Source organism: Piliocolobus tephrosceles, chromosome 11 (genome assembly GCF_002776525.5).
Source record: "Piliocolobus tephrosceles isolate RC106 chromosome 11, ASM277652v3, whole genome shotgun sequence".
Lineage (NCBI taxonomy): Eukaryota > Metazoa > Chordata > Mammalia > Primates > Cercopithecidae > Piliocolobus > Piliocolobus tephrosceles.
The window spans coordinates 75005573-75019448 of record NC_045444.1 but is presented as its reverse complement, the minus strand read 5'-3'; the positions used below and the strand labels follow the sequence as shown (position 1 = coordinate 75019448).

Genomic DNA, 13876 nt, shown 5'->3' with positions numbered 1-13876 from the left:
TATCTATCTATCTATCTATCTATCTATCTATCTATCTATCTATCTATATCTACTGATAGAACAAATATATGTTTTTTCCCTGAACATGCTGGAAAATAAAATATTTCCTGCACTGTAGAATGAGTTAAATAAAAGAACCAAACAAAATAAAACAAAAAAATGAGAAAACTTACAGGAGCACCTCGGGAGCCAGCAGGACCGGGAGCACCAGCAGGGCCGGCAGGGCCCTAAGATGAAAACATTCAATGGAACAAACATACACGGAATTAGTTTTATGTGTTGACACAATTTTGTTTTCAAAAGTAAATAATTTCATTATAATAGAATTATAGTATGCATGCAATTATTGGAAGTTAATATTGTTTTTGCCTTCAAAGTGCTAAAGCCCTGTTTACAGCTTTATCAGGGGATCTAAAAAGAAAAGCTGGGCAAGAGCCCTCTTAATTCAGCCTTGCATTTACCCAGCAAATAGATAGCTGGTCTGATTAATACGATTTCGGGTTTCAGTAATGAATTCTTTATTGACTACTGCCAGGTACTTCTGGTATTTCTTTACTAACACATTTGTCTAAGGAACAACTAGCATTAAAACTGTAAAAGAAATGATAGTGGATATTTTGGTTGGCAGATCTGACATTTTATCTTCCACCTACAAATGTCTTTATTGAAGGAAACGGACAAACAAGAGAGATGCTGCTTCTGGGAACTCACACTTTCTCCTCTGTCACCACTCTTTCCAGCTGGACCGACAGGACCAGGTGGGCCTGGATGACCAGGAGCGCCAGGGGCACCAGGAGAGCCGTTTTCACCCCGATCCCCCTGTGAACAAATTCACAGGTCCAAAATAAACATGATGATCACTTATTTTAATTACGGAAATCTATTGCACGTGCGTTTATTATACCTTGCCACCAGGAGATCCATCTCGGCCTGGAAGACCATCTGATCCAGGGTTTCCCTGATTAAAAAATGAGAAAGGAAATAAAGTTTCTTGAAACCTTCCAAATGCCATTTAATCATGCATTCTCAACAGGGCAATATAATTCTCAAGGGGGTGAAAATGGTTCTTGGGGATAAGAAATCTTAGATATTACAATGCGGGGTAGCCCTTCAAAGGGTCACAATATCCAAGCAGATAGTTAGTATATTCATGGAGGAGAGGTGGCTAGAAAAATAATATCCAAAAAGAGTCTTTACAGACCTCTAATAAATAAAAGTTTAAGAAATAGTGATCTAAACTATTAATGGAAATCTACAGTTTAGTTTGCTTTAATCATTCCACATTGTATACATACATTAAAACATCACATTGTACCTTATAAATTTATACAATTATGGTTTGTTAATTATAAATAATATTAATTTTAAATTCTTTAAAAATAATAAAAGACTAATCACACATAACTGCAGAATATTTTCACTCAGAAAACATGTGAATTGTGGTTCTCCCCACTAACTTTTATCCTAATTTAGTTAGAGATAATATTTTCTCCACTAATGATTATTCATTGACTAAATATTAATGAGCAAGAGCTTTTAAGTCTATTCTAAGTTGTAATGAAAGAATTTATTAGAGAGAGAAGAACTTTGCTATGTGGCCATATTTACACTCTTAGACATTAAGGCTCAATTTCACCTTTGCTTAAATAAATTATCCAATTCTACCTGGCTGGTTGAATAAGAACTGCTACTCACATCTCTTCCAGGTTCACCAGCTGTACCAGCCAGACCAGGAAGACCTTGGGGTCCAGGGGGACCACGTTCTCCATTGAGACCGTTAGCTCCTGGTTTCCCACTTTCACCCTGTATACAAAGGAATGAAAAATATTTTGTTTAACTTAAGAAATCAATTAAAATGGTGTTATCAGATATCTTTATTTTCAGGTAAAAATCTTATTTAATTTTTATTGAATTTTAAAATTAAAACTATGCCTGTTATGGGAAAAAGTTTGGGGGAGCAAGCTTGTTGCATTTTCTAACTTGCTCAGTGACTCTGGATGGCAAAGGGCTGAATAGTCACATTGATTATCTAATTCAGAATACCGTACATTCTAATCTGAGATGAATACATAGACATGATTATTATAAGAAAAACATAATAATGAGCCATCATGAAACTAGAGGTTTATGGTGACCCTTAAAATTAGGTTACTTGTCTCTATCTGAAGAATATACACTTACTAGAAATATCATATCAATTGGATACATTTAAATATTAAATATTAATTTTATGACAATAGTACATAACATTTTGTTGAAAGAAGTACTTAAAGTGTTATAATATGAGCCCTAATAAAAATGCAATTTTATTACCCTGTTTACCAAATGAGTGTTTTAGATGCCAAGCACGAGAATGTTATAGGAATATAATACTAGTGAAAGAGAGTCAGGAGTGCAAGATGACTTGAATGGATGGATAACTAGCATCAGTGAAAGACTTTCCTAGGTCTATAAGCTAACACTATTTCCCCCTTCAAAACTGACAGTCAACAAATTGAAAAACATTCACAAGTTTCCTAAAAGAGGTGTTTCAGATGGTAATGTTGTTTTTGTTATATTAATTTATTTGTGTTTATATTCAAGGTTGGTCTTTGATATGCCCCGTTTTGTGTTCTGGAGCCATTTATTAAAATATATGCTTTTAAAAATCTAAAAATATAAAAAAATCTCCTGGCTAATTTACTCCAATGACAGAAAAACTTTTCATCTTTGATATGGTTAAGTAACTTCTGAAGGCTACCAAAGGAAGCAAGAGTGTAGTGGAAAATGACTATACTCACCTTGATACCCTGAGGGCCAGGGCTTCCCCTAGGACCTGGCATGCCTGGTGGTCCTGCAAGACCCCGTGCTCCAGTAATCCCAGCAATTCCAAGTGGGCCTGGAGCTCCCTGATACAGATAATGAAGACTTAGCTCATCTTTATGTGACAATCTTTTTCTCTAACCAATTTGTGATAAAAGCCAAAATAGTACAATCAACTTACAAAAATGAAGTTACTTACTGGGGGCCCCTGGGCACCAGGTGATCCCTTCTCTCCTGGTTGGCCAGCATCACCTTTTGGTCCAGACACTCCAGGGCTGCCAGGAGCACCCGTGTTACCTGCAGGACCTGGGGGACCATCCTTGCCTGGAGAACCGCCGGGACCTGGGGGTCCTGGGTTACCCTACAAAGAATTGTTTGAAATTTGAATATTTATAACAAAAAAGTGCATTTTTTTCTTTCCTTTCTTACTTCACATAATTTTATTTGAGACTTTCTAGAGAAATAAGTAGCAATGTGTAAGTTTCTCATCCTATACATATATGAATGCTCTTTCTGAGGTGTATGATGAGAAAATACTTTAACAATTACTTACATTATTACCAGGAGGACCAGGAAGACCACGAGCACCAGGGAAACCTGCAGCACCCTGTGAAATGGTAATATATTTTTGAATTTCAAAAGTAGAACAAACAAAAAGTATAATGTGTGGTATGAGATACATTGTACCTGAAAGTCATTTATGGTTTGCTTTTTCCCCTTGGAATTTACACATTACTCATGTATGAATGAGAGATTACATTTTTTACATTCTCTTTATGGATCTAGTGTCTTAAGTGCAGCTTTTATACAGGTTGATATGAATACTTTTCAATAATAGTTAAGAGGATCAATACTTACGGGTCCACCAGGACTGCCACGTTCACCTTTGACACCTTGAGGACCAGGAGGACCCTATATGAAATGGAAGGAAGGTATGTAAGAATAGTGCCAAAATCAAAATTTGGGAAAAGCATTAAGCCTTTGAAAACCAGGAACTCTATGAAGAGGTTAAAATAACTTTTAGACTGCTGGTGCTGAGATTCATACTTCAACTATAGTCATATAAAGATTATACTCTTGCCACTATGACATACTATCTCAGTATAAAATATTAAATTACTGATAAACCTTCATGTTTTTCCATGAGAACACTTAGCACTTAGAGAGGGGGGAGAGGGAGAGAGAGAGGGAGAGATAGATAGATTAATGGATAGATAGATGATAGATAGAGAAAGAGGAGAGAACTTACAGCAGGTCCAGAACCTCCAGGGGGTCCTGCAACTCCAGGAGGGCCTCCTTCACCTTTCTCACCCGGAGCCCCTCTTTCTCCTTTACCACCAGGCTCACCATTCTGTCCCTACATGGAACAACAACAATCTCTCAGCTGACACTCTTTATGATATACTTGGATTATTATTATTTCTCTTCAGAATATAGAATTCTTCAGATGTAAGGAGTTGAAATAAAATTTAAAAACAAGGCTCTCTGAAGACATGACAAAACAAAGCCAATCAGAATATTTTCATGATCAAAGAACATGACCAAGACAGCATAAACTGTGCATTATTTGCCATTAGGGATGGAGGAAGTCTCTCTAAGGATTAAACATTTGAAAATCACCACCAGTAAATGTCTTTGAGAACGACTGGGTTTAAGAGAAAATTTTAATTAGTACCATCTTATAATGGAAGAACTTACAAAAACTCAGAGTGCATTTAAATCTACGGTGCTGCTTTAGTTCATCACCTAGTCATAAAGGCAGGACAGGGGTTTTTATTTCCATCTTTTAAAGAGCAGCAATATGGGTAAAGTAAAACAAAATAGGGGTACAATAATCCTATAGGGAATGAGCAGCTGAAATGAGACTAGAACCCAAACTTGACTATACTTCTGTAATTTTTCGGCATGATAGAGATCCGGGGCTATGGAACATGTCTGTGTAAATATTCACACTTACAGGAGCACCAGGGAAGCCAGCAGGTCCTGGAGGGCCAGGTTCACCTCTCTCACCCTGAAGAGAAAAATATCCTCCTTAGTCACAGTGAAGATATCCCACGGGGAGTGTGTGTCATCTCCTTTAGGCAGGAAATGTCATCTTATCATCTTATCTTTTCTTTCCTTTAAGCAGGAAATGTGCAGAGTAGCCAGCAAACTTCTGAAGACTTTGCCACTTCTCAATAAAATTAGGAGTAGAAAATACCAGAACCATTGATTCCTTCTGTCTCCCACTGTGATATTATTTGCAAGAAAAATAGTTTGAGAATTTTAAAGTATTTAACACATTTATTTATTTACTATTTATTTATGTATTTCAATATATGGTAGAGCCTTAACTGAAAAATTAACTAAATGATTTATTTTTAAAAAACATTTGCTAAATATCTTTCCAGTGTCTTAAATCCTAAAGGTCAAGAATTTTAAATCCAGAAGGAGTCTCAGGCAAAGATTCTATAGGCTTAAGAAATACCAAATTACAAACATATACTACTTGTGCAATTCATGTATTTTTTCCGAAGTTATTTTGGAAAGAAATCCTGATTTAAAATGGTCTCTTGTGAATGTTAGATTTAAGAAATTTAACATTCCCTTGCATGCTATATGGTTCCTGAAGATAGTGTCTCCAAATTGAGGCTCAGGGAACTGGGGGCAGAATTGCTAAAAAGGGAAGCATAAGTAGCTGCTGTCTGTGTGGGGTTAAAAAGTATGTTGCGAATGTCTTTAACACTTACAGGGCCACCACGAGGTCCAGCTATACCTGGAAGTCCAGGGGCACCACCTTCACCCTGGAAAAAGAGAAACCACGTCACTGCTGGCATCCACAAGACAGAAACATTTTCTTTTCATTTCCAGATAGTATTAAGTGTTACCTTATCTCCAGGCTGGCCAGCGGGGCCAGGAGGACCAATAGGACCAGTAGGACCCTAGAGGAAATAAAACTATTTTTTAATTTTGAAGATGCAAATATCGTTTTCTGCATTAATCAAATAGAAAGTATATAGACGTAGATACTTAATAAACTAGATAACATACTTTTTAAATTTTTTATGGCTTGAATGCTGTGCTTTTTACTCAATGTGTAAATACTGCAGAGCTCAGTAAACACAAGACTCTTTGGGGATAACTCTGGGAGAAAATAGGATTCAGCAGTGGTTTATTGATTCATTTATGTTTATGTTCATTGTAGAAGATGAATAGGATGTCATGTAAGATCTTACAGTAATGTCTTTTTAAATTAAAGTACATTTCTGTATTAAATTGCTTGATAATTCAAATGTTTTCTCAAAGTATCATTGTACATATTAAATTTTTCAACTTGAAATTTTCAAATAGTTGTTTTACCTATATTACAAAAGTGAAGTATTGAGCACTTTTTTTTACTTGAATGATGGCTTGTCTACTTAATCTGTCAAAAGTGAAGCATTTATGAATTTCTTTAAGGCAAGTATTATATAAATGTATTAAATGACTTACTTATAATAATATTTAGAAGATGTTTTCTGTTTTGTTTCTGACTTTTAGTTTGAATTATAGATTCACAGAATGTTGCAAAGGAATATACCAGAAATTCTGTGCACCTTTCTCCCAGCCTCCCCTAATGTTAACATCTTACACAACTATAGTATAATATCAAAACTAGGAAATTAACATTGATACCATCCATAGAGCTTGTTCAGATTTCACCAGTGATACACGCACTCATTTATGTGTGTGTGTATGTAGCTCTATAGAATTTTATCCCATTTGTAGATATGCCTGACTACCACCACAATCAAGATACTCAAAAGTGCAATCACCATAAGACTCCCTGTGTCATGCCTCCATAGCCACATCCATCTCTCTCTCTCTCATTCCTAACTCCTAGCAGCCACTAATCTGTTCTATATCTCTAAAAGGATGTTATTTTGCAAAGATTATAGGAATGGAATCATGCAATATGTATCCCTTGGAGACTGAATTTTCTTTGCTGAGTATGTTGTCCTTGAGGTTTTTGTAATTTGCTGTGTGTACAGCATCAATTGTTCATGCCTTTTTGTTGCTAAATACTATTCCATAGTGAGAATGCACCATAGGATTACAATGTTTGAATATAAAGTCTATTAATTAGGAGTACTTGCTATATTGAATTGTGATGACTTATAGTTTCTTAATGAGCAGCATTGATTATCTTAAATTTCAGTGATTATCTCAGATCTTAGTGACTCACAAATGCTAGTTTGTGACCTTTATCATACTTTTGAGGTTTTTTCATTCTTTGGTCACTGTAGACCTATCAAGTAGCCATAGACATAGACCAGGAATTTAATTATAAATCAAGTCATTTGGGTCTTTTTGATGCTCAAAAGGTGGTAAACTATGTAATTTATCTTGAGTAGTTTTTGGAAAAAATAAAAGTTGAAGTGCAGGACTGTCCCATATGACATATAGGTAAGGCCTGCTTCTCCTCACTGGGAATACTTACCCTTGGACCATCTTTCCCTGGGACACCATCAGCACCTGGACCGCCTGGTTCACCCTGTCAAATAAAAGCCAATGTCATCAGATTCAAAGTATCTTCAGTGAAAATTGGCCAAGAAGAGGAGTAACCCTCAGGATTTGTTGGGATATATATTGGGTGTTCTAATTCATTGTGGCTCTAGGAATCCATCTTAAATTTCACTTACTATAAAATGATAACATTAATTTTGAAAATACAGTTGATTACTTTCCAGAAGTGTTGCTTTTTTTTTTTTCCAAAACCTCCAATGACTGATTTATGAAACAATGAAGAGAAAACAAGTCAATACCTTGTCACCCTTTGGACCAGGACTTCCAGGGCCTCCTCTTTCTCCAGGCATTCCTTGCAGACCAGGAGTACCAGCAGCACCAGGTGGCCCAGGAGGACCAGCAGCGCCCTGAAAATAAGTGAGAAATAATAAATGATCAGAAGGAAATCAAATGTACTTTTTAAACCTAGGTGAATGGAATTCCGTGGAGTCACCTTTCCTCCTTCGGGACCAGGGGGACCAGCTCCACCTCTAAGTCCTGGGGCCCCTGCCAATCCAGGAGGTCCACGTTCACCAGGGGCACCAGCATCACCCTGTGATAAAAATATGTAAATAACCATATTAGGCAACCCAAAGCTAAAAACAAAACACCTTAATTTGCATCATTTTGAATCAGGCCACTAGATTATTATATTGTGAACAACCTGGAAATTTGTATCCTTATAAATAGTTGAACAGCTGGGTGGGAACTGGAAGCTTAAAAGAGTGTCCAGAAGAAAACTTGGATACTTAGTCTGCTTAAGTGTGAGCTGTCATTGAAATACTTACTATTTTATTTATAAGGGCAATATTTTAAAGTTCTTTTACCAAAACAGTTTTCCTACATAGAATCAACATATTGGCAATATTTTTCTATTTGAAATTTTAAGCTCATATTTGATTCTGTAGTGATTATGAATGTCAGAGAATTGGACCTTCCAGATTAAAGCAAATTTAATGTACTGAAAATGTCTTGAGTTTCTCTAAGTGTACTTACCAAACCTTTGCAATGATATTCTTTTAAAGAAAGAGTATTTTCACTTGATATACTAAAAACATACCACTAATCAATTGCTCTATAACATGCTGAAGAAGGTAGAGAATAAATTCAAATACTACCTTGCCTCCTGGAGCTCCAGGTGAACCGGCATCACCCTTTGGACCCTGGGAGATTTGCATTATATGATTAGGTCCATATCTGAATGCGTTTTATGTAAATATAAGCAAAATACACATTTGTCATGTTGGCATACTGTATAATTTTTCTAATCTTGAAATTATGAACTCTCTATCTTATGATAAAATTCAAACTCTATATAATAGTTATCTTTTAAATAATTTGTCTTTGTTTTGATAATTTTTCAAAACTAAATGTTAAATCTCAAATATCATGACATAAGAAAATTAAAAAGTTAATAGTTGACAAACAATTATTATATATTCTTTTTGTTTCTGAGTTTTGAAAAATGAAACGTAACTTACTGGTTCCCCAGGTTTTCCATTTTCTCCTGGAGGACCACCTGTACCAGGCAAGCCCTAGAAAGAAATCATAGTTGTATCAGGTAATTACCTCAAACATGGCTTATAGAAAAGCTTCTCATATGTACACGTTTCTGCAAGATATTTGAAAAAAGTTTCAGTGGTCTTTTAGGGGTAGAAACATTGTGCCACTCAAAATCCAGTGACACACATGTGATAATCCTATCTTACAAATCCATGTTCATCTCTCTTTGTTCTTTCAATTGCTACACATAAAAATTTATTGGCAAGCATGGTAGGATAGACTTGGCTATATGGATTTATATTATAATAAAAATAAGTGTAAGCAAATAGAATTATTTGAGTTTCATTAATTCTTTTAAATAACTTATTAATGTGCTCTGGAATGGACATGGAAGATATGCCTATCTATTAACATTGCCTGACATTTTATTTCCAGATGAAAGACAGACTCACAAGTTAAGCTTCAGATAAATTATAATCTGTTAGGTACACAAAAATTTGATGGTCAGGTATGCCATGACATTTAAATAACAAGTTCTTACTTGTAATCCTTGTGGACCAGGGGGTCCTGTGTCTCCTTTGTCACCACCAGGCCCCTAGAAAAGTATAATGATACACTCTGTTATAAACATCCTTTTATATTTAGTCTATGGTATCAATTTCAACAGGCCTGTTGCTTAATTATAAAAGTAGTGATGTGAAGAAAGGGGAGGACCTGGACCCAAAGCACACATGCACACTCTAAACTCAGTGCTAACATCTAGCTAGATAACTAGGTCAGCAAGTTGCATCATTGCTTTGGTAAACTATAATAACATAGTGTCAGAGATTATGTAATTTTTGAAGCATTCTTCCTGCCCCACCTTCACCCTGTTTTCATCTCCAATTTTATGTGAGTGAACTTACAGTAGGCCCCGGGGGTCCCTGAGGTCCAGTTTCACCATTCTTTCCAGGAGGACCCTAAAAACAAGAACAGTTAGGGAAGTAGAAATAATACATATTACAGAGAGAAGTCACATGGTTGGAGATGAATGCATCTATTAGAAGGCTAGAAATAAATTGATGAAAGCTACATACCTGAGGGCCAGGTCCTCCAGGGCCACCTCGTTCTCCATTCTTACCAGGAGCACCCTAAAGAAGAAGTGGTATTTACTAATTCTCAAAGGGCAATAACTAATCATATTATTGTCTCATATATATATATACATATTTTTAATATGGAGTCTTGCTCTGTCGCCCAGGCTGGAGTGCAGTGGTGCAATCTTGGCTCACTGTAGCCTCTGCCCCCCGGGTTCCAGCGATTCTCCTGCCTCAGCCTCCTGGGTAGCTGGGATTACAGGCACACGCCACCATGCCTGGCTAATTGTTGTATTTTTAGTGGAGACTAAAACAGCCTCACCATGTTGACGAGGCTGGTCTCGAACTCCTGACCTCAGGTGATCTGCCTGCCTCAGCCTCCCAAAGTGCTGAGATTACAGGCGTGAGTCAGTGCACCCGGCCTGTCTCATATGTTTTATTTGCCTGCTCCATACACACACATACAACCATAACCAATTATATGTTTAGCTCCCTTCCTACATGCAATTTGATTTTCCTATACTCCTCCATGCTTTGAAGAGGAGACTGAGTTTTGACCACTTCTATACTCCATATGGAAAATAAAAACCTTCCAGTCAAGTATTTATTGAAGAAATTAATGAAGGAACTCACATCATTTCCTTTAGGACCGGGGAAACCCATGACACCGGGCTGACCTCGGGGACCAGATGGCCCAGGAGGACCTGGTCGACCGCTTTCTCCTTGACTTCCCTAATAAGAAAAAATTACATTAATAAAGGTTTGATAAAGATAAGATTAAAACATACTCTATATATAGTATGTGTGGGTGTGTGTATACACACACACACACACACACACACTCAAGGATAGGCCAACATATACATTCCATTTTAACTGGCCTTTTAAAATGAGATTTTAAAATGTACATACAGGAGGCCCTGGTTTCCCATCACTTCCTGGTCCTCCTGGACTTCCGGGCATGCCCTGAAGCAAAGAAGTCAGTTGTTAGGTGATTTTAAATGAAATAATAAAAAATTACAACATATACTATTTGTACAATTCTGATATTTTCACTTACATGTGAAGCCTCAGATTTGCACATCTTTTTTCCTCTCTATAAAGTATCTAAGGCAAGTGTTCTACGTTTTCTTCTCCTTGAACTATCATGGCTTAAGTGTACTTAAAAGAATTTTGTTTTGTTTGGGGCCCTACAAAATATGTAATCTGATTGATTTCAGTTGCTTTTGATCTGTCTTCATTTGTCTTGCCTTTCTTCTGTCTAAATTAAAGTATCATTCAAACAAATGTTTCTCTGTACCCTCATTCCTGGACCTCCAGGGACACCATCTCTGCCAGGTTCTCCAGCCGCTCCTCTGGGTCCTGCAGGGCCTGGAGCACCACGCTCTCCAGCGGGACCCTAAGTAGTGAAAGAAAAAAAAAAAAATAGCCTTCACTAACCTAGATATCAACAATATTTTGGTTACAAATAGAGAACATCATTTGAACTTTTAAAAAGGGTTTGCATGTTGCTGAAAAATTTATATGTAAAATCAGTTATCTTAGCTTGGATTGCCGTATTGAAAAAATTTTGAAGCTAATGTGTGAATATCACATGCTTAAAACAACAGTATTTAGTATGCTTAAAAATATATTTATGTGCATCTAAAATCAAATGTCTTAATGATATGAAATCATATTTGCATTTAACTTTAGAGTTTTCAAAGACTTTTCAGGCATTTTAGTTTATTGTACTCTTGCAATGATGCTCAGATAAATGATTTCCAATTAACAGATAAGTAAAGGATTAACGCAGAGGGTAAGTAAGTGGCTTTAGTTACAAAGCCAAGAAAGTGGCTGAACAGAGGATGCATTATATTAGGAATTTTTTTAACTCCAGTATATGTTTTTCAGATATTTAGGTTTTCATGAATGGGGAATTATATGGAAGAACTACCTATTTGTGGTGCTAGCATTTAGGAACATAGAAACTAAAGTTATGTACCTTTTCTCCTGGGATGCCATTTGGTCCAGCAGGTCCTCGGAACCCAGGGGCACCCTGAAAATAATGAAAGACAAATATTTCAGTCCAAAGGATTACAATTCTTTTTCATAATTCTTGAGTGGCAAACATTTTTATGTCATAAAGTGCTTTAAACAATATTTTTCACTGAACATTCAACTTAAGAAAAATTGGCTGTCTTACCCTGAAGGTAGTTTTATTTAGATGACAGTGATGCTGTTTTTCTTTTAGATGCCCCGAGGAAAACGTACCCTTTCTCCTGCAGCTCCTGGAAGCCCATTCGCGCCAGGTTCTCCAGGTGATCCATCCTTGCCATCTTCGCCTTTAGCTCCTGGAACACCTGGAATACCAGCCTCGCCCTGAAAAAAAAAAAAAAAAAAAGATGGTAAAATAAGAAATTATGACTGAATTTGGTTCGAAGTTTTTACCTGTTTACTTTCTAATTAGGTTGCATTTTTTCAAGAAATAACCAGATCTGTTGCAGTAATACTTACGCGTTCACCACGTGGTCCTGGCTCTCCTTTGGCACCATTCTTACCAGGCTCACCCTAAAGTAAAACAGAGTCTTGGTTGAAAAACAGGAAGTATTCGACTAACAAAATCATCACCAGCAACACATAATTCAGTTATAAGACAAGTGAAGTCAATATAAATTCAACTGAACAGGAGCAAAATTTTGCTATTAATTTTTGTTGATGGAATTAAACTATACCTTTCAGTCAACAGAGAAAAATCAAGGCAACTTACTGCACCACCTCGCAGTCCAGGAGCACCATTAGCACCGGGTGGTCCTGGAGGACCACGGGCTCCCATCAGTCCAGGAGCTCCGGGAATGCCAGCGGGACCCTAAAAACAAACCAAAGACACTACATTAGCCAAACTTGAACGTTCTTTTATGAATATCTCGCTCAAATATCACAAATCTATTGTCATGCAAAATGCAAAAGAAGCCAGTAATGTGTGGATGAGATAAGGGTGAGGAGTAGGGACAGCTTACCATTTCGCCTTTACCACCAGGACTACCACTACTCCCAGGAGGGCCCTAAGTATACAAAAAACAGTTAATGTATTAATAGTAATGCAAATAGTTTGTATATATTTGAAGTTGTTTGTGTGAAAATTAATGTATTGATGAGTGTTATGCTTTGTAGAGATTAAGTGAATCCTCCAACTATAACACAACATATGAAATGTAGTCAAAAGATTCATCATTATCTAAATAGATTAGAGATAATATGTACTTGGTATAAATTATTAAATGATACATAAATAGAAGAGATTTTGAATTTGGTTCTCTGAATTTTTATGACTGTGATTAGCGTGGGGCACATTCTTGAAAGCATCAGAAAACTATTCTATCTTCTTTTATATAAACATAAAAAATCGTGAATTCTGGAATAGTGCAACAGTCAAAAACTATCATTTTTACTACTAATCAAATCAGTATGTGTCGCAGGAGGATCATTTTAGAGCACTAAGCAACAACTTTTTCAAAGTAATTTTCACTGATAGCCATACTGAAGCACATGCTTTCATGGAGTAAGTGTAGCAGCACTCTCCCTCTCAACTATGATACTTACAGGAGGACCTTGAGCACCAGCATGTCCCTGAGGTCCAGGTTCTCCTCTTTGTCCGGGGGCACCATTTGAACCAGGAGACCCTGCAGGTCCAACTTCACCCTAATGGCAAAACCTTATGTAGTCAGTTCCTCTCACCACTTCCACTCACTTAGCCACTTCACTCTTCAATCCTGTTTAAACACATCTCCCAAAGGTTGGAATAGTAGGACTCTATACTGCAGGTAAAGCAAGGAATCTATCATCATACAGGCAGAGAAAAATGTAACTATGTGTGTGATTGTGTTATCAGCTTCCTGGAAAGAGTCTGGGGAAAAAAAGAAGGCATCAGAAGAAATATCAATAGTTCAATGCTAGGGACTATACCTCTCTTAGAATCAAGAATAGGGCTT

At 36.7% G+C, this 13876-nt stretch overlaps 1 protein-coding gene across 1 annotated transcript in view; it reads right to left on the bottom strand.

Moving 5' to 3' along the window:
- The window catches only part of COL3A1 (collagen type III alpha 1 chain), a 37602-nt gene that overhangs the window by 5023 nt on the left and 18703 nt on the right, over window positions 1–13876 (bottom strand). The window contains exons 16-44 of the mRNA XM_026454374.1: window positions 13488–13586; window positions 12905–12949; window positions 12655–12753; window positions 12402–12455; window positions 12159–12266; window positions 11890–11943; window positions 11206–11304; window positions 10818–10871; window positions 10539–10637; window positions 9906–9959; window positions 9735–9788; window positions 9371–9424; window positions 8808–8861; window positions 8445–8489; window positions 7781–7879; window positions 7587–7694; window positions 7262–7315; window positions 5670–5723; window positions 5532–5585; window positions 4760–4813; window positions 4052–4159; window positions 3661–3714; window positions 3356–3409; window positions 3002–3163; window positions 2781–2888; window positions 1696–1803; window positions 905–958; window positions 712–819; window positions 174–227 (exon numbers count right to left, since the gene is read on the bottom strand). Of these exons, the coding sequence (XP_026310159.1) occupies window positions 174–227; window positions 712–819; window positions 905–958; window positions 1696–1803; window positions 2781–2888; window positions 3002–3163; window positions 3356–3409; window positions 3661–3714; window positions 4052–4159; window positions 4760–4813; window positions 5532–5585; window positions 5670–5723; window positions 7262–7315; window positions 7587–7694; window positions 7781–7879; window positions 8445–8489; window positions 8808–8861; window positions 9371–9424; window positions 9735–9788; window positions 9906–9959; window positions 10539–10637; window positions 10818–10871; window positions 11206–11304; window positions 11890–11943; window positions 12159–12266; window positions 12402–12455; window positions 12655–12753; window positions 12905–12949; window positions 13488–13586 (2205 nt within the window). The remainder of the gene's footprint in view (window positions 1–173; window positions 228–711; window positions 820–904; window positions 959–1695; window positions 1804–2780; window positions 2889–3001; window positions 3164–3355; window positions 3410–3660; window positions 3715–4051; window positions 4160–4759; window positions 4814–5531; window positions 5586–5669; window positions 5724–7261; window positions 7316–7586; window positions 7695–7780; window positions 7880–8444; window positions 8490–8807; window positions 8862–9370; window positions 9425–9734; window positions 9789–9905; window positions 9960–10538; window positions 10638–10817; window positions 10872–11205; window positions 11305–11889; window positions 11944–12158; window positions 12267–12401; window positions 12456–12654; window positions 12754–12904; window positions 12950–13487; window positions 13587–13876) is intronic.